Genomic DNA, 25,329 nt, shown 5'->3' on the forward strand with positions numbered 1-25,329 from the left:
GCAAAGTCAAACAAAAACAAAATAAAAATTCCTGAGCAAGTGAAGGCCCATAACTCCACCAAGGTATGCTTTGAGGGAAAACACACAGTCCCAGTAGATGTAGGCAGAAAAAGTGGCACATTTTCCTTTCATTTCAGGAACACTTGAAATGTAAAGAAAAGATAATACAGTAGCTACATTCATAGATGCAAAGAATTTTAGCACTGGAAGGAAGAAAAATGATCTCATGGTCCAAGTTCCACATATTAAAGATGCCTGCTAAGCAAAACTGAAACCTCCTAGGCTGGCTTCAGAGGTCTTCAGAGACCCCTCAACTATAAGAATAATCAAATACTCCCCTGAAAATCTGCCTAACTCAAACACAACACACAAATGTTCATTTCCTCTCCCCCCACCCGCTCCTTCTCTCATCTCTCCTTACATATGAAGTACTCTCTGTATCAGAGACTGAGCTGAGGTCTAGAAAGATAAGCATGAAAAAATTTCTGTCCTTAAGGAGCCATCACTGCTGTGCAAAGACAGACATCAACACTGGAGGAGATACCAACATCCTACGGAGGTGAGGGTGGCTTCCTACAAGGGGACACACACACACACTTAAAGTAAAAAAAAAAAAAAAAACTGGGGCTCACCAGATGGTGACAGGAGAGCATCCCAGACAGCAAAAGCATCCCCCAAAACAAAAAAAATCACTGGACACAGTGGCATATATTTGGAGAGCTTGACCTAGTTTGATGTGACTCAACTCTAAGTGAAAGGACAATGACTGAGTTCAAGTGGGAAAGGGCCATGGAGAAACCATGTGTACTACACTGAATATAGGGGACCCAGCCTCTGAGGATTGGGGTCCACTGAGGAGAGTCAGGCCAGGGAATGACACATCAGAGTTGTCCTAAAGATGTCCATCAGCTAGGAGATGGACCAGGCCCCATTAGAGCATCCTGCGATGGGATTGGTGGGGAATGAGAAGGGCCTGAAATAAAACCAGGGTTGCCATGAGAGCGCTGAAATTAAAAATAACAACATGTGCAAACAACAGGGGGCTCCTGTGTTTGCCTTGTGTTTTCCTCATCCCCATCCACAGAGGCCATCTGCCTGTCTTTGTGGGTGGGGATTCTACCCATATTTCAAGATCCCACTGAAATGGCTGCATCCTTCTGTAGCCCTTACACCACCCCCAGCTGAGGGCATTCTCTCCTCTCCCCTCTCTCACTTCTCTCCTTCAATGGAACTTTCATAGAAAACTCCTTGTCTTTCCCTTGAGGCACTTGACATTTTCTGCCTTGCATTATAGCTTCTTATATAAAAATGCCCTTCTCTTTACACTTTCCATGACTTTTTTTCATGTGGAATAGTCTTGGTCACCTCTTATACCCTTCATGACTCCTCTGCACCATGTAATCCTGCACACACTGAGCCTACTCATCACATATAAATGACTGATTTAGAGACCTGATGTTTAGAAAGGCTCGGTGATTTCTTTAAGTTATGTGCCTCCCATAGTTGGATGGCCAGAGTCACATCTAGAACCCATGAATCCTGAATTCTAACACAGAACTTTTAAATGGCCTACCTATATTGAGATCAAGCTAAGCACCTGGCCCCAGCAGCAAGGAGCCCCTCCTGTCATGACCCCCATCCTGCATTGCCCCACTGCAGGGAGGCACTGTATTCAAGCTGGTGCTTAAAAACTCAGCAACACTAATGCACATCTGTCCTTGGGAGCTGGCAGCTGGAGGCAGAGTACAGGAAAGCAAGCATTTCTGGCACACACTGTGGGGAAGCACGTTGCTATTTTCAGTGGTACAGTCTGTCCCTCTTGGTCTCTTTCCCTCGCCTTCCTAGACAGACATCTACGGGAAATCAATGAAGGTCTCAGCACCGTGACACAGAGTCTGCTTTAGCACTGTTCCAGCCTGGCAACCAGCAGGCATGTGAGCAATGGCAGCCCCAGGCAGGGGAAAGCCTGGCTGGACAGTTCAGAGAACAACTTGCTCCTGATGGGAAATCCTACTGTGGATCCTCACCCAGTATCTATAGACCAAATGGTTTCCATCTCTGACAATTACTTTTCTGCTGATTTATAACAAAAATACCATCAACAAATGTTTTATTTATGAGCAAAAAATGCTGTTATTTTTGCAGTACTGGGCATTGAAACCAGACTTTCCATCACTGAGTTATATCCTCAAACTTTTTTTTATTTTTTGTTTTTAATTTTAAGACAGGATATCACTAAAGTTTCTCCAGCTATCCCTCCAACTTGTGATCCTCCTGTTTCAACCTTCTGAGTAGCTGAGATTGTATGCCCAGCCAGGTATTTCTATATGCCCCATATTTTGAGTCCAATTCTGCACCACAAAACGCCAGGTGAGTTCATGAGGTGACGTTATACTTATTAACATATTCCAGGTCTTACTCCTCCACACCCTACTAAAACTCCCCCAGAGCTCCCAGCTCCTGCTCTTTATTCCTTAGACCTTTCCTACTTGCATCAGGATCTTTGCTAGCTTAATCAAGGGAAACTAGTTTTAGGAGATGTCAATAAGAACAAGAAGATATGTCTGTTTACTGCCTAACCAAGTTCAAGTGGTACTTTGGTATTTTTCTGGTTGTACTTCAGAATGCTTTGAAGTCTTTGCTAGCCTAATGTTTCCTATATCTTTTTTGGGCTACATATGAACTGCCTCTAACATTGGTCCCAAAGTCCTGCTGACATGTTATGGAACTCTAGCTTCTAGAAGCAGTTTATAAAGCAGACTGAAACCTAGTAGCAGACAGAACATTTGTAAGTCTCTTTCCTAAAAATGAATAGCCTAGAGTCAAATGAAAAGATAAGCTTGTGATGAAATGATAATAGAGACTGTGTGTGTGTGTGTGTGTTTGTAAGTGCTCACATGTGGGTATCAGTGTATGTTTCTATGTATAGAATCATGCTTAATGACATCTTTTTGGATTAAAAATAATAAAATGTCTGAAGATAAAGCTATCCAGTTTTTTTTTCTGTTACCTGATAGTTTGATTTAAAAAGAAGAGATGTAAAAGTGTTTCGGACAACTACAATGCAGCTGGAATAAGTATACTGCTTTGAAAAGTGACTGCTAGGGATAGGACTTATTTCATGTACAAGTTAGAATGTGTCTGCTGAAATCCAGATGCATTTTTATGTGCATACCTTGTGTGTGTGTGTGTGTGTGTGTGTGTGAGAGTATGTTCCATGTGAATCATAGCCTGCAAAGGCCTCAGAGGATAAAACAATTTTATTGAAATGAGATTCAAGAATAAGCAGTAACAGGACTAACTGGTAGAGAGAGAAAGTGAGGCACCTTCTGAATCAGAGCCAACACTTCTGTTAAGTCTTGTTCACCATGGCAGGCAGGAAAAAGCCCCTAAAAATGTTCACACTTAATCCCCAAACCTGTGAATGTGTCACCTTATGCAGCAAAAGGGACTTTGCAAATGGGATTTAGTTAAGGATTTGAGGATTATCTGAGAGATTATCTAAGATTATCTGGGTAGGCCGAATGTAATCACATAGGTTCTTAAAAGCAGTAACCTTTCCTCTGTGATCAGAGAGAGATGTGACTCTGGAGAAAGGGTCAGAGAGATGCAGACAGCACTGTCGGCTTTGAAGCTGGAAGTGGGCCATATGCCAAGGAATGTGGGCAGTGTTTAGAAGTCAGAAAGTCAAGGAATTAGACTCTTCCCTAGAGCCTCCAGAAAGGAAATACCAGCACCATGCTTTTAACCCAGTGAGACCAGGGCTAGACTTGTGACCTACAGACCAGTAAGACAGTAAATCTGTGTTGTTGCAAGCCGCTGAGATTGCAATAGTCCATTAAGAATCAATAGAAATCTAACCCATCACCTTTTCCTATCCTCATCCATCAGATTACACTGTGCCACAACCTCTCAGCATGTTTTCTGTAATACATGCCTGTACTTCAATTGCTTTCATTTATGGTCATGGACTTAGTACAACACAGATGATATCAGATTGCTAGTACCAATACCTAGAAGGAACTGCTTGCAAGTCATAGAAAATAGGAAGTGTAGCCTCAGAGACCTCAGAATGCAATCACCTCATTTACAAATGAGGAAACCGATGTGTTCACTGGTCCTCCCTCCCACCCACATCTTCCCCATCTTCCCGAACCCATCCCCTCACACTGTTTACATTTAAACACCAACCCAGGAGACAAGAAGCACAAAAATGGGAGGTAAGGAACTGGTCATTGTGCTTCCACTTACACCACTGATCATTTATGAGTATCTGTTTTAATGAAAAGTTTTGTCTTCCTGGTGGAATTTAGCAAAGCAAAATCTATTCCTACTTTCATTAAACCATGAATTCCTTGAGCTTTGTGGTTTTTTTTTTCTCTTGGGAGCCAGACTTGATGAACACCTAGCTATTGTACCAAATCCTTGCAAGGATAACATTGAGTTAACTTAGGCAAATACAGAATAACAAGCAACAGAAACATAGAAGCAAAATCATGATTGATCATTCCATCAGGATTGTTTGACTTTGGCCATGACATATGCACAACCCAAACTTAAATCTTTATTCTAGGAGCTTCTCCAGGTTCCTTTGTGGAATCCTAGAGTCCAATACTAAATAAAGGTTTCTGACCAATGGACGTGGCAGCAAAATTAGACACAGAAATAATGTGGTGACTGATCAGCGACTGCTACAAACTCACCGGTGGCCCCAGGGCGCCTTGTGGTCCCATGCTGCCTGTGATCCCGGGGACTCCAGGGGCTCCAGGAATGCCCTAATAGAGAGGTAGGAAAATGGAACAAAGGTGAGGACTCACACATTCTCATCTATGACAGCCAACTTTCAAGCAAGGGTCACAAACACATGACAGCCTCCTACCCCTTATTATCAAGGCTTCTGAGCTCTGTTCATTCCTATTCCCAACTGCCAAAGATGGGAAGATGTTAAGTCTCTACACTATTGGCCAGGTATGGTTCTTTCACATTCAAGCCTTACCTGTGTTGACTAAAAGCTAAATCAATAAAGGTGGCAGTGTCACGGAGATAGAATTATCAAGCCATATGGATATATTATTTTTAAAGAATGCGCTTTAAGGTGAACTCTATACCAAGGGACAAGTTGTTATACCATAGGAGAGATGGCTGTTGAGTAAAAGTTCTGACAGAATGAAAATTCTCAAAAGAAATGAAATGACTTAAAGAAGAGTACACCCAGTAGTTTCTGGAAATACTTACAATGGGCCCTGGTGGTCCCGGAGGGCCAGAGGAACCATCCTTTCCAGGAAATCCCTGGGGAAAAGAAACACATTGTGTCAACTAAGGGGGTACTTTACATGACTTTCAGAATGGGCTCATCTAATTCCTTTTAATATCTGTGGTGGGAGGGAGGTGGAGTACCAAGGATTCACTCTGGACTACCAAGGGTTCACTGTTTTCAAACTCTTCGTGAGAATCATTCTTGGCAAGACCTTTGTGTCTGTTGGCTCCACTAAATTGTTCAGTGCAAGAATTTTGGGTGTAAAAAAATGCCACTTATAAACTTAAACAGGAATTTGTTTCAAGAAAATGTTTTTATTAAACCATGCATAACAAATGAGGAGGATCAATTTTTTTGTAGTTAATAACCAGACAAAATGATGAATTAGTGTCTTTCACGACCTAAGGTTCTTAAGCAAGGAATACCTACCAGAAATCTCTATTGCAACAGGAAAATTGCAATATTGAAAACTCTGCAACTCCAGGAGCAGACTGGGAGAGAAAATGAGAATAGGAGAAGCTTTCTACTTCAAGGATATGGATCTGACATGGTGATGTCTGTCATCATGGGCTTACAAATGGAGACATGTATGTTCCCATTCCATGCTGGAAGAGTGTAAGGCAGAAAGAAAATGATGGATGTTCTTTTTAAAAGCATCTTCCTAAGTTACTGGATATTTGTGTGTGTGTATGTGGGCTGGGGGGGTGGTGGTTATGTGAGTATATAAGAGCTGGAATGACTTACTCTTAAATGATTTTAGTTCTTAATTGTGACTGCTGGATTTTCCAATGCAGTTACCATAAGATGAGGTCTTCAATCTAAATTTTATAATAACTTCATAAAATTTTGTTCAAAACATTACCTCCTACTGCAAGGACAAATAGAGTTTTCACAATGGGACTTGACTTCTATTGAAATCATCATTTCCCATCTCATATCAATTGAACCCTACCTCATCCAGCTTTCCTAATGCCTCTCTCAACTCCCTTTCTGACATCTCTCCAATCTTTTTATGAGATTCTCTTTTCTTTATTTTACTTAGGAAAATGCATCTTCTTGGGGAACCTCATCCATATTCTCATTATCTCTCCCACCACAAAATGTCAAGTAAAAGATGGTAAAGGTCAGTGGAATGAGGACAGGAGAGGCTGTGAGAGATGGCATGGAGCAGGGTAGGATGTCTGTATATGAAAAACGCTGGTCATAAAGGCTCTTTCATCACTTCAACCTCATCACTCCAGAGAAGGAAGAGAAAGCTAGAGCCCTCCTGCGTTCCTGGCTTCCTTGGTCTTCCAGGGTACATTGCTTGGTCAGGTTTTGAAGCTTCCTCACAATCATGTTGGAGCCACATGCTTGAATTCTGGCTAATAGAAAAGGGCCACTTCCAGTTCTGGCCATAAACATTTCCTTGAGTGATTTTCTACTTTCTTTTCCCCTTCCAAAGCAACTCTAGAAGTCACATGTTGAAGATAAGTGTGTTCCAAGAAAGACCCAAAGTCCCTGAATCGATAGAGAGAAGATAGGAGGGGAGGGGAGGGGGGATAGTAGAGGATAGGAAAGGTAGCAGAATACAACAGTTACTAATAGGGCATTATGTAAAATTGTGGATGTGTAACCGACTTGATTCTGCAATCTGTATACGGGATAAAAATGGGAGTTCATAACCCACTTGAATCTAAAGTATGAAATATGATATGTCAAGAGCTATGTAATGTTTTGAACAACCAATAAAAATTTTTAAAAAAGGTTTCATAAAAAAAAAGTCCCTGAATGACTGTGAGGAGCAGAAAATGCCCTCCTTTCTCCTCCACCTAGCCTTGAGGACAGCACTGGACTGTCAACAAGCAATACAGTTTTATTTTATTTCATTCTATTTGATTGTATTGCTTTAGACCACTTAGAGGGCTGAGGTTGTAGCTCAGTTGGTAGAGCATTTGCCTAGCATGTGTGAGGCACTAGGTTTGATCCTCAGTACCACATAAAAATAAATAAATAAAATAAAGGTATTGTGTCTATCTACAACTAAAAAAAAACACTTAGATTTTAGGGTTATAGTGTTATCCAATATTGATATAAAAGCTAGTATTATTTTGCTTTGTGTTTTTTACTATTTCTGTTCTTTTGCTGTAGTAAAAAAATAGTAATAAATCTGAGAAGTCTCCAGTGGTAAGCCCTGATACAGATTAAGTTACACACATACAACCTGCCTTGGATCTGCTAACGAAACAACAAAAGTTAATCTGACCTTAGTAGGAAAAAAGTTACTGTTTTATTTATTCATTTATTTTTTAAATAAATGAACTTTATTGGGGTGGGGGATGCCAGGGATTGAACCAGGGCCTTGAGCATGCAAGGCAGGCACTCTACCAACTGAGCTATATCCCCAGTCCTCAAAAAAACAAAAAAATCATTTCAAAGGAAATTTAAATGTAGCATGTCCAGGAAGAAAGGCATATAAAAATCAGAATAGGTGAGAGATGAACAGAAATCTAGAACTCATTCTGTCCAAATCCCTCATCCTCCAAGTAAGAAAACTTGGAGCCAAGAACAAGTTACGAAATCTAGCTGTCAAAAAAAAATCTTTTTGATAACATATTCCTTTTTATTAGTTGAGTTTCTCATAAGAAAAAAATGGCCTTTAGACACATATTCAGTAAGTTAAGATAACATTTTTAAAAGGGCTTCTTTTGCTTCCTGTCTTAAATGTCTTCTAGCACAAGATAGGCAGGGTACATGCATCCACATGTGAGCCCACACATGACACCCAGCCACCTCGACTGCCCAGCAATCCAAACATATTCCCTGACTGTTTCTAGGCCATGCCAGAAGGAAAAAAATGCAAATACTAAGAGGGACAAACTTAATCACAGAGGGAGGAGAGCCATGACAGATTTTTTAAAAAGAAGCCTGCAGAAAATTGCATTGTTCCAAGGAGGATGTACAGGAAATAACACATTGCACTCCTCTCGCCATGATGTGTAAAGGAATTTAAAAAAGCAACATGGCTCTGTGCCCAGGGTCTATGATGACATTATAAGGACACTGCTATGAACAGGTTTCAGTCCACCTGATTTATAGACCCTGAGTGTTTCACCTGGAAGAGAAGATGATGTAGTGTGTTCTTACCAAGGAGCTTAATTTGCAGTAGGAGGACCTAGTATTTTTAGACTTTTGTGTGTATGTGTGGTGCTAGGGATTGATGGACCTAGTATTTTAATGGGAACAAATGCATCCTAAAAAAGATGTCTGCTCTGTATTCTTTCACATCAGTATCCCCAAAGTTTCTACTTCCTATTTTTAGGGCAGAAATTATGTTATTCTTTCTTACATTCATAACACCTTCCTAGGACATTTTTGGCATAAAATAGGTACTAATAAACATTTAACTTGAATAAAATTGAAGCTCCTAGAAGAAGTGTTATGCTTATCATGATAAATAAATAAATGTTTCTTGGAGATATGACGAGTATGGAAATGTATAGGGCAGGGGGAATTGCAGGCATCAGTCCTCCTTGATCTTGAACCCTCAAAAAGAATGTAGGAAGATATCAGGAATCTCAGGAATCATCTAACATCAGAAGCCAAAATTTCCATTTAGGTTTATAAAATGTAAAAAAATAAAAAAGATGTCTATGTATTACTAATACATTAAAGCATTTAATATATTAAATTTAAAAGGGGCAGTTTCCAAGGAAACTAGAAATGGATTCCTGTGTAGCTGATTTATTGCAGGAGTGTTCTTGAAAGAAACTTGTAACAGTGAAAGAAGCAGGAGAGGATAGAAGAATCCAGGTGGAGAAGTGAATTATCTCAAGTTTGTTCTCAGCCTGATGCCATGAGAAGCTCTGTAGTATGAATTACAGATCAGAGTTGACCCATGGAAAGTCACTGTCCAGGGACAGATATGGCATTTCCAAGGGTGATTCTTTGGGGAAGAGGAAAATTGGTAGCAGTCAACACTCACAGAAGCTAGGGGTTGCTGCCAGATAAAGGGGATCTAATCAGGGTATCAACAGCATCCACTATAGTATATGTTATTCTGGCACTTTTCTTCTTGGATCATCATAAACAATTGAACGTTATTAGATTTAAAAGTTCAAAAATAAAGGTAATCTTAAGTCTACTGTGTATTATCTGTTTTCATCAACCCAAATTAAAATTTCTGTGTTATAAAACATCATAACTGAGAGGATGTTAGCCTTAATGCTACAGTCAAAGCCATTTTCCAAAATTCTCCATATCCCTAGAAAATAAAAGAGGCTCCTATTTTGCAACTCATAAAATAATTTGATTTTTTAACTTCTGGATTATAACAGTAAATTTATCTTTGAAATATTTTTCTCTGTAAGCTTCACATTAGTCACATAACTCAGAAATGCTTGCAGAACTACCTCCTGCTGGGTGTTCTGCTAGATTTGGAGTTAATGACAATGAAAAAGACAGTCACTTCCCGAGGAACACATGGTTTTTCAAACAATGAAAAGGACCAACCAACAAGCTGCTATGATGGTAGACCAGAGAGTTCCATGGAAACATATGGGAAGAGCCATAACCCAGGCTTGGGGACACAAGGAAGTGTTCACAGAAGACATGGCATTTAAATCAACTGACTCAGGATGGGTAGACTCTGCTGTAGTTTGAGTGTGTCCCCAGAATACACGTGCTGGGCTACAGGACCTTTATGAAAGGTGCCCTCATGACTGGATGGATGCTGTTGTCATGAGAATGGGCTTAATAGAAAGCCAAGTTTGACCCTCTCCTGCTTTCTTGCTTCCTACACAATGCCTTGTGCCACATTATGACACAGCAAGAATCAGATGCACCGCCTCAGTTATGAACTTTAGAGTCTCTGTCACCATAAGTTTTGCTCTTTATAAATCCCCTAGTCTTAAGTGTTCTATTGTAGCAGTATACAATGGACAAAGACACACTCATTGCATGGGTCTCCCTCCTTAGGTACCACTGTGTTCCTGCACGGCAGCAGATGCTGGGCAAGAGGGTTAACTCCTACATAGGCTCAGGCCCCATTTCTCACCTCTTCATCCCTAAGTGAGCAGCAATAGCAGAAACTTTTTATATAAAAGCAAAGAACTTGGTGAAAAGAAATTTTTGGTAAAGTGTGCAATTTAGAAAAATATGTGCATTTTTATAAGGAAAAATAATTGGCAGATTCTAGCTTTATGACATAGTAGAACTGCAACCAAAGTTTACAAAATATTTTTCAACCATTAACAGAGAAAAATGTGTTCAGATTTCCCCAAACTTTCCTTTATCTATAAAATTTCCTTTTCATAGCAGAGAGCAATCTGAGAAGTGTGTTTATGAATTAAGTATCCTCATAAAAAGTAGAAATCCTTAGTTAAGTAACAGAATGAATATTTGGAAATAGAAATTTTATAAGCATAAGATGGGCTGCACTTAAGCTGACAAATATGTATTTTTAAAGTGCATGAAATCAGCCACACACAGAGATGTTTTATAACACCAACAGCTCCAGGAATTTTTTCCCTTTTTGGTATTCCCACCTCAAAATATTAATATACACCCATATCCCACATTAAAAATAATTCTCCTATAAAAACTTGAAAGGATTTTTTAAATTTATATTTTAAAACATTTGGCTATGAGTACATTAGTTAGTTATGGTTGGCTATAATTTGTTAGCAAAACACAATTTACCTATAATTTACTTTCAAAACTACTAATGTTCTAATAAACACTAAATGTACCTATGGCTGAAACTGGCAAGGTGGTGTTTTATAAACATTTAATTAAACATTTATTAATTCCAATTTTCAGTTTTATTTTCCATACTCTAGAGCAAATATATATGCTTTTTTCAAGTTTCAAAAAAATTTTGTAGGCTTTTTTTTTTGTAGGCTCTTAGAAAGTTTATGGTTTCTAGGTTCTGTGCCTATATCATCTGAAGGATAAAACCCACTTGCCCACTACTAGTGATGCAACTGAGATTGAAGTCAGCAGCCAACATACTATGTCTGTGGTATTAGAAATAGCAGGCAGAACTCCTTACTCAATCACCCTTGCCTTCTCTGAAGCCTACAATGGATACTAGCTTCAACATTCTGGAACACGGCCAATTGTGAAGGTCCTTCAACTGGTGGAGTGAGATCTGCAAGCAGCTGGAATTTGAAGAGTTGGCCAGACTCAAGTAGCAAAGGCTACAGAAATACTTGAAGAAACCCCTGATGCATAGTTGCAAAACTGTGGCGTGACTCTGGACTGCTGTGAGCAGACCAGTGTGGCAGTCAGCCAGCAGAAGTGAGGCTGCTACTTGTTATACAGGATTAAGACCAACACCAAATTAAGAGGCCAAGCAGCAAACAGAGCCTATAAACAATGATCCAGGCCAAAGATCCAGGATGGATCCTTATGTATGATACCATGTTGGGTCTCACTGAGGAATTTGCAGTAACACAAAGACACATACATTAAACATGTATGTATAGGGTACGTGTGTGTATGTGATATTTATATACAACTTAAATAGATATATAAAATATAAACATAGATATTTTTAGTGATAAGTAGTGATGACTTCAGAGAATTAAAGTAAAATTAAAACACAAACATCAATCATATTCCACCAAAGAAATTACTTTGACATACAATAGATCTTACATAATATATTAGCCAGTGATTCCAAAACCTAGTTGATAATCAGAATCATTCAGCTTTTTAAAACTATGCATTCCTAAGTCATGCCTAAGACCATCTCTATCTGAATCTCTGAGGTTGAAGTCCAGGAATCTGTATATTAAAAAAACAAAACATAACACAACAAGCTGCTGACATCAGTGGTAGAATTGTTGATTTTCAAATATAAAATATCTGGCCAGATCTTCAAGGACAACATTAAGACTAGAATGTAAAGTAGATGTTATTTCTGCTATTCCTATAGCCCTATAGATGTTTCTCTTTTATTCATATTTTTATTCGTGTATTGTAGTTTTACATAATGATGGGATTCACTGTTACATATTCATATATGCCTACAACATAACAGAATGCAATATTATTCCCCAGTGTTTCTCTCCCCCTTCTCCAGGTCCCTTTCCTCTTATTCTACTGCTCTCCCTTTGATTTATATTAGACCTGCCCACCCCACATTTCCTTTTTTTTTCCCTCTACCTTCCACATATGAGAGAAAACATATGCATCGACTTTCTGAATTTGGCTTATTTTGCTTAGCATAGTGTTCTCAAGTTCCATCCATTTTCCTGAAAATATCATAATTTTCATTCTTCTTTATGGCTGAATAAAACTCTATTGTGTGTGTGTGTGTGTGTGTGTGTGTGTGTATTCTCTTTATCCATTCATAATTGACAGCCTTCAAGGCTGGTCTCATAGTTTGGCTATTGTGAATTGTGCTGCTATAAAAACAGGTACACATGTATTCTATAATATAGTAATTTTAATTATTTAAGATACTAAAGAATTTAATGATCTTTGGAGGAAATTCCATAATGATTACCATAGTGATTGTACTAATTTACAGTCTCACCAAGAGAGTAAAATGTGTCGCCTACACCTGTATGCTATGGGTGTTGATCCTACATCTTTTTATCCATAACCTCTTCAGAATTTATTATTGTTTGCATTCTTGATGGGTGCCATTCTAACTGGAGTGAGATGAAGTCTCAGTAGTTTTGATTTGCATTTACCTAACTGCTAATAATATTGAACATTTTTTCATATATTTGTTGGACATTTATATTTCTTCTTTTCAGAAGTGTATGTTTAGTTCATTTTTCCATCTTTAAATTGGGTTATTTGCTTTTCAGGTGTTAAGTTTGAATTCTTTATGTATTCTGGATATAGCAAAGATTTTCTCCCATTCTGTATGTTCTCTCTTCACATTGTTAATTATTTTCTTTGGTGTGCAGAAGATTTTTAAATTTGATGCCTTTCTATTTATTAACTCTTGGAATTATTTCCTGAGATTTAGGGATCTTATTGAGAAAGCTGCTGCCTACACCTACATATTGTGGGTGTTGATCCTACATTTTCCTGTGAGAATTGCATAGTTTCTGGTCTAATTTCTTCATCTTTGATACATTTTCATTTGACTTTTGTGTAGGGTGAGAGATAAGTATCTAGTCTCATTTTTTTCTACATATGAATAACCAGTTTTCCCAGAACTATTTCTTAAAAAGTCTATCTTTTCTCCAAAGTATGTTTTTGGCACCTTTGCCAAGGGTCAGACGACAGGATCAGGTGTGTTGTCCCTGTGTCTTCTATTCTCTGCCATTGGTCTCTCTATGTATGATTACCATAGTGATTGTATGTTTTTATGTCAGTACCATGCAATTTTTGTTACTGTAGCTGTGTTGTATAATTTGATGTCAGGTATTGTGATGCTTCCAGCATTGCTTTTTTTTTTTTTTTTTTTTTTTTTTTTGGCTTAGAGTTTCTTTAGCTATTCTGGGTCTTTTGTACTTCCAAATGAATTTTAGAACTGTTTTTCTTTTTCCAGTTCTGTGAAGAATGTCATTGGTATTTTACTAGGGAGTGCATGGAACCTGTATATTTCTTTTGGTAGTCTGGCCATTTTAACAATATTAGTTCTTCCTATCCATGAACATGGGAGGTCTTTCCATCTTCTTGTGTCTTCTTCAATTTGTTTCATCAACATTCAACAGTCTTCATTGTAGAGGTCTTTCATATCCTTAGTTAGATTTACTTCTAGGGTTGTTTGTTTGTTTGTTTTTGTTTGGTTTGTTTGTTTGTTTTGAGGTTATTAGGAATGAGGTTGCTTTCCTTATATTTTTCTCAGCAGATTCATCATTGGTATACAGGAAAGCTGTTGATTTTGTAGGCTGCTACTTTGTTGTATTTGTTTATTCGCTCTATCAGTCTTCTGGTGGAGCTTTTTGGATCTTCTAAGTATAGAATCATATCATCTGCAAATTTTGATAACTTCTTTATTTTCCATTTTTATCCTTATTTCCTTCTCTTATTTAGTTGTTATGGCTTGTTTCTAGGACTACATTGAGTAGTCTTATTTAGTTGTTATGGCTTGTTTCTAGGACTACAATGAGTAGGAATGGTGAAAATGGACATCTCGTTATATTGTAGATTTTAAAGGAAGCAGTTTCAACTCTTTCCCATTCACTATGATGTTGGCCTTGGGTTTGTTTTATAAAACTTTTTTTGATGTTGTGGTAGGTTCTTTCTATCCTTAGGTTCTTCAGTGTTTTTTGTAAGCCATGAATTTGATTTAAGTCATAAATCAAAAACTTTCTTTACTTCTACTGGGATGACTATGTGATTTTGTCCTTAATTCCATTTATGTGGTGAATTATATTTATTAACTGCATATGTTAAACTATCCTTGCAACCCTGTAATAAAACCAACTTGGTCATGATGTACCATCTTCTTAATATGCTGTCAAATACAATTTGCTAATATTTTATGGAGGATTTTTGCATATAAGTTCATTAGGGATATTGGTCTTTAGTTTTCTTTCCTTGATGTGTTTGGGATGAGGGTTTCCTGGCTTCAAAGAAAGATTTTAGAAATCTTCCATCCTTTTCTATTTCACTGAATAATCAGGAGCACTGGCATTAGTTCTTATTTAAAAGTCTGGTAGAATTCAGCTGAGAATACATCTGGTCCTGAGTTTTGCTTTTTTGAAAGGCTTTTTATTACTGCTTCTATCTCACTGCTATTTATTGGTCTGTTTAGGTTTTCTATGTCCTCTCAACTCAATTTTGGCAGGTTGTGTATATCCATTTCCTCTAGGTTTTCCAATTTGTTAGAGTATAAGTTTTCAAAATAGTCCCTAATGACCCTCTGGATTTCTGTTATGTCTGTGGTGGTTTCTCCTTTTTTCATCTCTAGTTGCAGTAGAAGTATCTCTAAAGCTAGTAAGAACATGGAACTAAAGGCTCTAGGAGCTGTGCCCTTCTAAGATGTGCACAGATTTGCTCCTATCTAGGTAAAGGTACAGTGATCAAAGAACTGTGTTTTTATTGGTGAAGCATCAATTTCTACTTAAGTAAAAAAAAATTATTTTGTGGAAAGAAAGAGTGTGGTATTGGAAGTCTGACACTTCCTAGCATTCCAGTTCCTTCAACTTTGTGAGTTTCAGGTTCTTTGTCTGTAAAGTGAGGATAACAGTGCCTAGTGTTTGTGGTTATCCTGAGCATTAATGAACATGACTTTTGCAAAGCACTTTCACATATTCAATTCTTAATGGCTATGGTTGCAGCTGTTTTTATTAAAATAATCTGTCAAGTCCCAATTGAATATACTATTACCACTGCTGTGACTGAATGGATTTTTTCCTGGGATTTTATAAAAAATCCATCTAGACTCACAAAGGAAAAAAAATCAAATCATTTTCACAAGTTTCATGATAGAATCTTACATTTCCTTTTCTGAAGCAGGAAGACACTCAAGGGGATAATAATCACGAATCTCAGTATTTCACAAAATATCATGTAGAAGAATCTCTCATTACTGCCTAACACTTATGATGGGAATAAAATCCAAATAGTTGACTCAGGCTCAATTTCTCAAGCACACTTTAAGTCCTTCTCACTTTTAACGTAATGGGACATTCAGTACAATATGGCCTTTGTGTATATCAAACCCACATAATTAGCAAGCATGTTTCAAGTGTCTTTTCAAGGCAGAATCCAAGAAAATATTTTAGAAAACCAAGCTTGCATTTTTTAGACATTTTTTTACAAACTTCTAAAGCCACTTAATATATCAAGTATAGGCATTATAAAATGTTCTGGCTCACTAGGCTTACCTTAAAAATAGTGAACACTAACTACTAACATACCTAAAATAACATTTCATGTGGAAATGCTTTATATAAATTAATCTTTGCAACAACCCTATAGAGTCAAATATTATATTTTTCTGTTTACAACCAAGGAAAGTGTCTTGGAAACAGTAAGTAACTAGTCCAGTGTCATGAGCTACAGTTTAAGCCCAGGACTGGCTAGGAGTGAAGTCTATGCCATTCCCCACAGGACCATCCTGCTCCTCGGTAACCTCATGGGTTCAGCAGCATCCAGATGCAGAATACTTTCCACAGTATTTCATCTTTTATAGATGAGGAAGGCAGGCTGTGGTTATGGCATAGGTATGCAGGAAGCAGTAACCTGGGGGCAAAGAAGCACCCGAACTAAGCTTACTTGTAAGTTAGAAGCTAGCATCCTATGCCTTCCAGTACAATATTTTGGTTTTCTAAAATATTTTCTTGGATTCTGCCTTGAAAAGACACTTGAAACATGCTTGCTAATTATGTGGGTTTGATATACACAAAGGCCATATTGTACGAGTGCCTTCCAGATGCTATAAAAACAAATCTCTTTATGACTTCTATTTCTCCTCTCTCTAACTTTATGAAGAAATTTTAGGAATTGGAAATTAAACATGATTTTAAAGTATCTATTGGGATTACTGGCCAGATAATTGGTAGTAACCCTCAGAAGTAGAAAGGCAGTTGTTTTTTATTTTTATTTTTTTTTTTACAGTTAGATCTATCTATCGATTGAGTGTTCAATCGATCATTTTATCTGTTCTTTCTGGTTTCCCTAAGGACGACCATCTGGATGTCTTAGGTGGAGGCTGCAAAGTCCAACATATACCAGAAGAACTCAGAAATCACAAGAGAGCCCCCGAGCTCACAGACACCAAGAGAGACAAAGGAGATAAGAGGGAAATGACAAGATTTACAGCAGAAAAGAAAGATAAGACCAGAATGGTTTTAGTTGCAATAACTGGGAATGAACCCTGGACACAGAACTGCATTTAGAAGTTCAATGTGAACGTGCTTTGTTGTTCAGTGTGGCCTGCACAGTGGTCTTTTGGCTTCCCAGCCAGAGGCGGAAATTTGTTGGGTGAAGAGGTCCAGCTTGTGCTGGACTTGCTTATGGCCTCAGGCCGAGTTGAATAAGAGCTGCCTCTTCGAATCCAAGATTCCCCTTGGGAAAAGCCAGAATCAGCTAGAAATATTCAAAGAGGAGATGTTTCACCTTCTCTCATTACTTGCTAAGATCTCCCATCTTTCAGGTAAATTCCCGTGTAACACTGGCACCGGCTTCAGAAAAGAGGTGCTCACTTTTCCCGAGTTAACACTCAGGGTGATGGTGCTAGGCTTTGCCCCTGAGTTCTTGAAATTAACACGAGAAGGAAAAGACTTAAAAGAAAGATTGTGCAGTAAGGAATGGTGGCCTGCCACCACTGCCAGAGCAGACCCTCCCTTGGTGACTCTCCAAGGAGCAGAAGCACTCACTGGATGTCATCAAGCGTCCTTTGCAGCTCCTTCCTTCTGTGCCTAGAGTAGGCTTTGCTCACTCAGGATCAAGGGAAATGAAGTACTGCTCAGTGATCTAAGTTCTGACAGTGAAGGGGAAAACCAGCTTTGCTTCCTGATTCCCTGGAAAAAGCTCTCCTTGGAAATTTTCTGGAAGGTACTTTGCAGAAGCAAGACTCATCGTTCTGCTAGCGCTCAGTGGGGAGACCTGTCCCTTCAGCAGAGCATGTCTTCTGGGGTGGTTCTCATCTTAGCTCTGTTCACCCCCATTAAAGTTGGCCCCAAGCCTTTTGCCTTACAACCCCACCTCAGTATCTATCTTATTGTTTTCGAATTTTACTATACTTAAGCCCTCCAATCACTTGACTAAACAAGACTGAATAAGAGTGTTTTCATACAGCCTTCCCTCCTTTCTTCTCTAGAATCTGTGAGAAGACCCATTTGTTTTTCTGGCCCAAGGGAACAGTCATGCTAGACCCAACCCCATCCTTCCATCTCCTCCAGGTAGTTGGTCTGCAAATTATTTCCTTTAACTATTGAAATTATCTCCTCTTCACTATTCTCTGCAGTCAATAATGAGCAACTCTTTGCAGACTGAGTGTAGTCAATGGCACGTTATAGTTAAGATTATATGTGTATCAGTTAAGATACGGCTAATTGAAAACTATGTGTGGTCCAGGCAGAGCTGTCTGTTGTACATTTCCAGCGTTCCATTTTGTGCGGATGGTATCCCCTCAAGATGTGTACCAGAATGGTGTTGCCCTCAAATATTTTTTTCTAAAACAATAACCATCAGATTTATACCATCTTTTTATTTTAAATGTGGCCCTATAATAAATGAATATTCTCTGAAAACCATATTTAAAAAGGAAGCCCATTCCTATCCAAGTATTCAAAGTAGAAATTAGACACACCCTCAAAGTTTTATTTCTAGATTGAGGGAGAGAGGAAAATAAAATCCAAGATATCTTATCACTTTATTACAGCTCTAAGATTTTAATCCTATAGGAGAACACAACATGTTTGGAGGAATAGCAAAATATTTATAAGAACTCTGTGCTGGTATATTGATTTTAAAAGAAAGAATTCTAAAACCAAATGATTCAAACACCAATCTAACATGTTTAATTTGGGAGTTCTTTGCCAACACTGTGCTCTACACATAGATAAATCAAATAAACTCACTCAACCAAATCTTTGGACTTGCCGTTTTCAGACCTTCAGGAACCACGAAGGAATCTAGGTGTGTAACCACACAGGATCTTAACTGAAGCTCCGTGCCAAGGTGTATAAATACTTCTAGACACTCCCTCTACATGTGCAAAAGCCCTACATAAATCTGACTTTCACAGAATGACTTCTTTAGACATTCACCTAGACATGTTTTACATGCTAATTCCATTGGATGAACAGAGACTACTATGAGATTTTAGGCAAATGAAAGTTCCATATTTAAAAAAAAAATGGAAGGGACTTAAGAGCCTATCCCTACATTTCCCTAGGAAAAAAAATAATTTCCATATTCTTGAGCAGCATAGTTGCCCTGACCTAAAGGCGGGCTTTGAGCAGAGAATTAATTGAGTATTCCTTGCAACTGTTTGCTAGCCTCATGAATATTGTACTGAAACCCCAGTGAACACCAAATGTGTTATTTGCTGGCTCTAAGTGGTTGCCATTCTCTATAATTCAGTCTTGTTAGAAACTGTGGAGCTGTTGAAACATGTGTAAACATGTGGCAGATTAAGAAGATGGTCCTTCCCTCCCTTGATGAAAATTTAATGACTTGTTTTACATAAATCCTTGGCAAAATAGATGCTTTAAATGAATTTGTGTTTACCTCTCTAGCTTTGTCTCTTGACAAACTCCTTATATCTAAACATATGCAAGCTCATCTCCAGCCACACTCAACTATATGCAATGGTGGAATGCCCCACCTTCTTCTCAACCTCCATCCTAGTCTGTGCTGTTTTCTCTGCTTGCAAGTTTTCCTTTCCTTACTACCTGGCCACCTTCTGTCTTTCCATCAAGTCTCAGCCTAGATGGTAGCTCCTGTGGGAAGCTTTCCCTGATCCACTAAGTCTAGCCTAGTTATAGATAACCATGGATTGGATTCTTTGTATTCTCATAGAGTCCTAACCCATCATAGCATATAATATAATTTCTTATTTAGTTGCATTTCCTGCCAATATGCTATGTATTTTTTTGAGAACAAGAACCTCACGCCTGGCTTGGTGGAAACTTGTTGACTATGTAAATACCAGATGTTAACTTACTTCTTTCCTGACCATTTGTATATCTTATTTTACTGCTATCCACTTGAATAGGTCAAAAGAAGAGACAATTGAAATATACTAAATAAATGGAGATTTCTTTATAAACCATATTCCTTAAATTTCTTTAAAGATTATTGATTTCCTTTAGGTTTGTGTCTTAAAGATTTGACAGAATTAGAAAAAAAATCTCTTAAAATAGTGCGTGCAGTTAAGTGCAAACTATGTTCAAGTTTGGGAGCATTCAGAAAGGGATGCTGCTAATTTGGAAAAGTTTGATGGAAGAAATGGACATAGAAGGCCAGTAGTGAAGGGAAATGGATGCACAGTAGGTAGAATAGATTGACAGGAGAAAACCAAAAACAAAACCTTCCTTACATAAGAACTTGTCAGCAGTAGAGCAACGTGGGAGAAGTCCCCTTTGCTAAGAACCAACCTTAGGTAAATTCTTACCCTCTGGCCTGGTGAGCCATCACGTCCAGGTGAACCCACACTTCCTGGCATACCCTAGGTAGAAAAATTGGGCAGAAGAGTCAGATTTAAAGCCTGACTTATCCTAGCACCCAGCTTCCTTGAAATGGATCAAGGGCTCCAAACAAATCTATGAGCAAAAAGAGGAACCCTTGGTAACTTAGAATTCTGACCCAGAAGTTATTCCCCAAAAAGGAACATCCCCCACAAGAGCTCACATTGAGGGCATCCAGTGGCTCTTAGAAAGGGCTTAATGTAAATGAACACAAACCAACATCTTTGATACGGGAACCACTGTCAAGGTCACAGCTGACTTCAGAAGCCACGACCTTTCCTCCTTGCCAAAGTTCTGGAGCTGAGAGCAACAGACTACAAACATAAAATACCTGTGGACCGGGAAGGCCAGTGTCTCCTTTCTCTCCTTTATCACCTGGCATCCCCTGAATAGCCAAAAGAATGCAGAGTGAAGTTCACATAAACAAATTCTTAGTCTTTTCTCCATGGCACACCCCACTGTTATAACATTTTCAATATTAAATTGTTTTCACAGTAACATCCAAACAGTATATTTTACTTCTCATATAATGTAGGGCATCTATGTAAACCCTTCCATCCAACTGAACATTAATACATGAGAACAGCTTCAACACAAAATATACAGTCCCATATGGCTAAGCTGAGACTGTAAATACATGAGGGGAAAAGTTGAATATTTCAATGTGATTTGTAGTTTATACTTTAAGATCTCATATCTATAGAGATCTGTATTTGGCTAGAAAAACAGAATGGAAAAGCAAAAACAGAACCTGGCAGATGGTAACCTACAACAAATATTTACTATTAATAATAGTATGATTATACAAATTGGCATATTAATATTTTCTAAAGTGCAAAACAACACTGAAGGGGAAAACTTTTCAGTTAGGGGGACACAAAGATTGCTAAAAACTGTGTCTCAAATGTTAATTTAAGATTAGTATTAGTCTTCAAATCTAGATTCCTATAGTAACATTAATGAAGATCAGTTAATGGAATTACATTTTTCCCCCAATGGTGTAAAATATCTTTTTAAAGAAAAGCAGCTGTATAACATATACCATCTAAAATATAAAACTCTCAATGGATTGCACTTTGATGCCAATTGAGATAAAGATCATAATTAAACAGCTTTCATGAATCTTCATCCACAGTTACTATAAATCAATAACAAATGCTTACATTTGTGCAACATTTGTTACTTCCTGGTTGTTATCACATCCACTAAGAATTTAATCAAACAAGCAATGTACATATATTAAATCCTGATTTTCCTTTGTGGACAAAATGCTTGTAGATGTATGTACTCTTGGTATGTGCACCTGTTTGTTCAAAGACCGCCATCATTGAGCAAAAAATTGACTGTAGCCATAGCTAATGAAGGAACTCTGAATCAATTATTATTTTCAAAGGGACAGAGGGCAAAATTTCTTTCTGCATAACTTCATGGAAGAGTGATGACAATGAAACCCATCTGAATATGTGCACAAGACTCACGGGCATTCCTTGAATGGACAGACCACTTGGTCCCTGGGGCCCAGGGGGACCCTGAGGTCCTGGAGGGCCTGTTTCACCCCGAGGGCCATCCGGTCCCTAGAATACAAGGGAGAAAAGTCATCCTAGAAGTACGTTAGAACCTCTGCTACCTAAAAGGTTATTTCCACTTATAGCACTGATAATTTATCTCTATAATTTTCCCCAAGATATTAAAAACAAAGACCAAATTATTTACCTTCCAGGCAAAAGGTCATCAGCACACCATAAGAATAAACACAAGGGGCTGCTGCAATTTTGTTTATTTATTTATTTGCTTCCACAAAGGAGAATGCTGTGCCAATTATGGCATAATTATGATGTGAGTAACCAGACCCTCCACACTCCATAACAAACTCCACAGAGGTAAAAGCTTCAAGACCAGCCTCCTGGGCTGTGAAGGTTCAGCCTTCCAGGTGAAGCAGAGGAGCTGCACCCTCTCCACCTCACCTCTGTCAAGTCCCCTCAGGACACTCCTCTGCACAGAGGATTTTGCGCCTACCTGTTGTCTTCCTCATCCTGATTCTGCCCTCACCCTGAACCTCCTCAATATCCACCAAAGGACCCAAGGCTCAATATTATTTCATTTCCTTTATTTTCTGGATCAGGCATCTTTTCTACTTCAGCAACCCTTACTTCTGTAGTTAGGACCTTGTGATTTAAACTATACCACCTTTATAAACTTAGACCCGGAAAAATCTACTTATCCTCAACTTCATCTTCTTCCTTATCTCAGTGACTCCACCTAAAGCTATTTTTTAATAAGACCCCCCAAGATAAAGGGTATCTTATTTTTTAATTGGAACATTATAATTGAACACATTAAAAGGGTACCATGAAATGTTTTGATGCATGTAAACATTGTGTAATGTTCAAATCAGGGTAAGCATAGCTATCTCCTCAAATACCTATCATTTCATTGTGGTGAAAACAGTCAACTGTGTAAGTATTATTATACATAGCTACCCTACTGTGCAACAGAACTTACTTTTCCTAATTGTAACTGAGGAGCTGTTGACCAACCTTTATCTCCTCAATACTCTGCCCAGCCCCTGGTAACTAAGATTTTACTCTCAACTGCCTAGATAATTTCATTTAACATAATGACCTCCAGAATTCCATCTACATTGTCGTTAATGAGAGCATCCTATCCACTTTTATGGTTTATTAGCATTCCATGGTTTATGTACCACATATTCTCCTCCAGCTGATGGACACCTGAGTTATTACCACTCCTTTCTATTGTGAATAGTGCTGCAATAAACATGGAAGTGCAGATGTTTGGGGCATACTGATTTCACTTCCTTTGGATATATAACTTGGGTATCATGTGAGATTAGTGAATCCATGACTCGGGACAAAGAATACAAAATAATAAGTGCAGACTGAGTTAATATTTAGGTGGTATGGAGATAAACGCAGGAAATGTCCAATGGTTCAGGAGTCAGGCAAGCTCTGAGCTGGAATGAACTTTGGAGTACTTGAAGATCTATTTATGGTTGCAGTTATTAAGGAGAATATGTTGATAGAGAAAAAGAGAAAGTAAATAAAAATTGGATAAAAATTGGGTAGAAAGGAGGGGAAGAGAAGCCTGGGAAAGAATCTGAAATGGGAAAGCCTAAAATTAGGAGGAGAATAAAAATGGTGTGATGAAGAAAAGTTCAAAGCAGGAAAAAATTCAAAGAGAAAGGTATCCAAGCAAGTCAATGATGGTACAGATCTCAAGTGACATAAGAAACAAAAGATAGGTAACAAATGGATCATTTGTGACTTTAATGAGAGCAATTTCACAGGATCCTTAGGGGGTCCGAATTCATATGTTGGTTAGAATTGTTTGGGAGGTGAGGATATGGATGCACTGAATGCACTGAATAAATCCAGGAATAAATCTGGATTTAAAAAAATAGACTGGAGGAGAGAGGAGATGACATAAATATTGCTTAATATTTATAACAGTGTAGTAATATATCATTTGAATGTTATTAAGGAATGGAGAATAAGAATGGGGCAGAAAGAAGGTGGTCCAATCCATTCTATAAAATATGAGACAAAGTTGACTGAAAGGTTCCATCAGCACAGTTGCTTTGTGCTTCTGAATTTCTACTATTTTCTGCAACAATATAAAACAGAATACATAAAGGGGCTTTTGATATTGAAGGTATAGTCTGTTCCAACACTCTCCACACTAGTGGGCATGTGATCACTCTTTGTCTAATAAGAGTTTTTCCAAAACCTTCTACATTCTAGTATCTGGGATTTTTCAAAATTGTCATACAGAGATAAACCATATCAGTTGCAGTCCTGTGGAAATGGATAACAGGAATAAGTAGGTGAGTCTGGGATCACCAAACATCTACAAGTTCATTTATCTTCATGATTGGAACCATTGTCCAGTAAGAGGTTAGAAAATTAATGAAATCAGGCTGACAGACGTGTTGGGAGGAATCCACAAAAGCTCACAGGCCTTGCCTGCAGGTGCAACAGAGGAGGACCAACCAGCATCCTTTTGAAAAGAGGCCTCCAACCATGGGCCTTTCTTACAGTGCTGTGAGCGATGGAGTTTATGGAAAGACATCAGTCTATCCCAGAAGATGAAACAAACAGGGAAACATCTTATGATCTGAGCTTTCAATTGGGTAGGACCTGATTAATTACGTTTAACTTTATTTATTTCTGTTTTATCCCCACAGTTTCCCCTGCTTCATCTGTTTCCAACTGACAATAAAAAATTTGTAATGTTCTTTTCTCTATGAGTAAATGTTACATAAATTTAATAAGTTACCATATTGAAACAGTAAATCAAGCAAGATGGATGGAGAAGAGAGCATGTGGAATAGCATCATGAAAATGAGATGGGAAGTCAAATTATAAAGGACCTTCAACATCATGCCAAAGAGGGTGCATTGTATCTTCAAGACAATATAGCACATCTCTGCAGGTTTTTAAAGAGCATGATAAGATCCAGCATAGACTTAAGGGAGAATAATCTGGGGGCAGATGTGAAGAATCAATCAGAAAGTCAAGCCACTGGAGACATGAGACCAGTTAGAAGATTTTCCAAAAGACAGAGAGAAAAGGATGAGACCTGAAATCAATTAGTGGCTGGGCTTCTGCCAGTCCTTAGGATGCCTTTGTGTAAAGTAGAAAAACATGCTTCTTGACATGGCTTGGCATGGCGTGGTCTATTTGGTTGGCGCTTTTGTACAGTATACAACCTAAATCACCACACTTAGTGGCCTTGAGCAATAAGAATGGAAAGCAAAGCTGTGTATTTGATATATACAGTGGTAAAAGAAGAGGAAGAATATAAAATCTGAGAAATTACCTGGAAGGGACTGATGTCAAGCTGTGATTCTGCACAACTCCTCTTAAGATACATTTTAGTTATAGATGGATGAAGACAAAAATGTTTCAAAGAGACAACTTCCTTGTAGATTAAACCACCCAGAACATTAACACTCTGGTT

The 25,329-nt window shown here is 38.2% G+C and overlaps 1 protein-coding gene across 3 annotated transcripts in view; it reads right to left on the bottom strand.

Moving 5' to 3' along the window:
- Positions 1-25,329, bottom strand: part of Col14a1 (collagen type XIV alpha 1 chain) — a 198,976-nt gene that overhangs the window by 27,890 nt on the left and 145,757 nt on the right. For all 3 annotated transcript variants that reach the window (XM_026393869.2, XM_026393868.2, XM_026393870.2), the window contains exons 38-42: positions 21,828-21,923; positions 20,681-20,734; positions 20,277-20,330; positions 5,236-5,289; positions 4,704-4,775 (exon numbers count right to left, since the gene is read on the bottom strand). In XM_026393869.2, the coding sequence (XP_026249654.2) occupies positions 4,704-4,775; positions 5,236-5,289; positions 20,277-20,330; positions 20,681-20,734; positions 21,828-21,923 (330 nt within the window). The remainder of the gene's footprint in view (positions 1-4,703; positions 4,776-5,235; positions 5,290-20,276; positions 20,331-20,680; positions 20,735-21,827; positions 21,924-25,329) is intronic.

Source organism: Urocitellus parryii, chromosome 7 (genome assembly GCF_045843805.1).
Source record: "Urocitellus parryii isolate mUroPar1 chromosome 7, mUroPar1.hap1, whole genome shotgun sequence".
Classification (NCBI taxonomy): Eukaryota; Metazoa; Chordata; class Mammalia; order Rodentia; family Sciuridae; genus Urocitellus; species Urocitellus parryii.